Source organism: Frankliniella occidentalis, unplaced genomic scaffold, assembly GCF_000697945.3.
Source record: "Frankliniella occidentalis isolate FOCC.00 unplaced genomic scaffold, Focc_3.1 Scaffold61, whole genome shotgun sequence".
Classification (NCBI taxonomy): Eukaryota; Metazoa; Arthropoda; class Insecta; order Thysanoptera; family Thripidae; genus Frankliniella; species Frankliniella occidentalis.
In genome coordinates, this window is record NW_026267191.1 from 97,595 (window position 1) to 100,474 (window position 2,880).

Below are 2,880 nucleotides of genomic sequence, written 5' to 3' on the forward strand. Positions count from 1 at the left end.
TGATACTGTTCATCCAAATATTGTCATCTGAAATTCTGGTATACTGATCTTGTTTATGATTCATATGTTTTAAAAAAAGATATTTATGTGTGTATTTATACACTCTAAATGTCAAGGGACAATTTTGTCCGTAGATTTGCAACGATTTCGTGCACATCCAGAAAGGATGCAATTTTGTTCCCTTAATTGGACAAATTGTGTGAAGTTTCACACAATTTGTCTAGTTTTAGGAACAAAATTGCATCCTTTCTGGATGTGCACGAAATCGTTGCAAATCTACGGACAAAATTGTCCCTTTACATTTAGAGTGTATACTGTAAACATATGGCAACTTGTATATGATATGCCAATTTGTCTCCAGCGTGTGTTGTGTTTTGTTGTATGAGTTTGCGCCTCTGTTCAGTCTAGAAGACGGCGGGTTGGCTAACGCCTGCTTGGCTTTTCCAGGAAAAGGGTGGCGGTGGCCAGCCGTACTCAGGGAAACATGCAGCCCGACCCGATCTCAGCCCGGTGTATGGTAAGTACCGCATCCGGAAGTAAAATAATAAATAAAATGTAATTGACGTCACATTTGCATGCCGTTCTCGTTGGGATAAAATTTCACTATATATAGTAGTAAAAGCAGTCCAACGCGTTGCAATCGTGTAGGGGGGGGGGGGGGGGTTGTTCGAGTGTGAACGAGTCGGTCGTTTTTGACGAGTGTTTTCGTCATTTCGAGTCGTTTTACTTTTTACACGCCCTTTGGAATGTCGCGCGCGCGCTCGCGCTCGCTCAGGGCGCGGACCTGCTCGTCGTCGGCTGGCCAAGGAGGAGGATGCCGTACGTATAAAACGTCGCTGGTGCCGAATGTCGTTGTTGCGAGCCGAGGCGGGGCCGAGCCGAGGCTGCCGGCGGCGGCGGCGGGAGGCATGAGGCGATTGTGGAGGAATGTGCGTGGCTTACCGCCGCCGCGCCGGCTCGGCCGGGCCTCTGGGGGGCGGCAGTGCTGTTGTTTGCGCGTGCGTGTGTGCGAGGTCCGGCGCACGCATGCACGCACATCTCGCCTGTCTGCAGGTGTTGGCGGTAATGTGTGCACGTAGGGTTGGAAAAATTACAAAATGTTCCGGATTATTTCCGGAAAATCCCCCCCCCCAAAATTCCGGAAATTAACGGAAAACACAAAGTCTGGGGACGTTTCAATTTTCCCCCGGAAATTTTCCGTTTTTCCCGGAAATTTTCCTGAAATTTTTCCGGTAATTTTCATGGGCTTCCAACCCCATTTGCACGGAAGGGTGAGGCTGAGACGCATCTCGCTCGCTAACGTTGTAATCCTCGAAAGATAGTAGTGTTATTGTTTTATTGATAAATTTTGGCCCTTTCGATTCGGTGACGGCGCGATCGACGGCGTATCCCGGCGTCGACAGCTTCCGCTTGCGCCTTGTTCATCTGATCCGGCGGCTTCCCACCGGTGTGTTCATGATGATGATGATGGGGGGGAGGTGAAGTGGGAGGGCGACAGAACGAAGCGCGGAGAAGTGGGAAGAGAAGAGAGGGAGGAGGGGGGGGGGACCGGACCAACGACGTTAGGTCTCATTATACCTTGCTAATGAGAATTCCGATAACCTGCCCAAGGAGCTTCTGGCTTTACGTGCGTTGAGATTGGTGGCGGGGCGTGGCGGGGCGTGGCGCCGGCCGAGCTGGTGGTGTTCTGCGCGCCGTTTCAGTCGTCTGATATGGTCGTCGCCGTGGAGTTGATCGGGTGTTGGTCGGGTACATTATACTTTTATTTACGAGCTGGTTTTACTTCTTTTTACTTTTTTTCCCTCTCAATGAAAAGTCACTTTTCCCTTCTTTTTTTTTTTTCAATCTCGCTGCTTCGTCCAGCCGTCCGTCCACCGGACCCGGGACGACGACCAGACGCAACAGCAGCAAGTCTCCGCGTACGCTCGCCATCCCCGTGCGTTAGCGTCACCGCAGTGTGCACTCTCTGCTGCGGCAAGCGTCGCCCGCGGCCGAAGGGTCGAAAGTCTTGGAAAAATTAAGGAAAGTTTCCGGAAAATTATGGAAAAAATACTGAATTTTCCTGACCCCCGGGTTGTTTTCCCCTGAAATTTCCGGGAAAATTTTCCTGGAATTTTCAACCCGTGGCGCGGCGTGGTGCGGTGGGGCGTGGCGGGGCGTGGCGGGGCGTGGCGGCGCGCGGTCCTTGTCATCGCCTCTGGCCGCCGTGCGTGCGCTGTCATTACACGCTCACTGGGTTCATTAGGCGACGTAATGGCCTTCCAATGTGCGAGCTCCTCCCCTTCCCCCCTCCTCCCCTCTCCTCCCTTCCAACCCCTCCCCTCTCCTCCCCTCCTCTCCTCTTCCGCCTCACCCTCTCCTTGTTAGCCCCGCGCACCGCGCTGCCGCTGTCCTACCTCAAGAATGCCCACCGCGCGTTAATTGCCGCCCAGACTTTGACATCCCATCGGACACACACACGCGTGGTCGGCGTGAACCGCGCGCTCGCGAGAACCGCGCATTTGAAGCTCATGCATCAGGATTTTAATTTTCCTGAAAATTTTCTGGAAATATTTCGCCCCTTTCTATTTTTTTTAGACAGTCCCTTGTGGTCTGTCTCTACCCGAAGGGAAAAGTTTTATCTTCTGGGAAGTACTATTCAATTTTTTTCGGAAAAATATCGTTACATACTTGAGCGGAGCGCGGGGCGTCGTCCAGGAGAGCACGGCCGTGGAGAACGGTGGCGACGTCCATACACGTGAGGGTCCCCGTCGTCGCCGAGGGGTCCGAGGCCCTTTTACTCCACTTCACTTTGATACCGTAGGTTTCCATGTAGGTTTGGCCCTTTTGCGCCGCTTTGCGCGCGCCCTTGGCTGCTGCACACAGGAAGCAGCGCGAGAC

At 52.8% G+C, this 2,880-nt stretch overlaps 1 protein-coding gene across 2 annotated transcripts in view; it reads left to right on the forward strand.

Annotated features, from left to right (window-relative positions):
• Positions 1-2,880, forward strand: part of LOC113213663 (protein pangolin, isoforms A/H/I/S-like) — a 154,431-nt gene that overhangs the window by 24,324 nt on the left and 127,227 nt on the right. For both annotated transcript variants that reach the window (XM_052267958.1, XM_052267959.1), the window contains exon 2: positions 448-517. In XM_052267958.1, the coding sequence (XP_052123918.1) occupies positions 448-517 (70 nt within the window). The remainder of the gene's footprint in view (positions 1-447; positions 518-2,880) is intronic.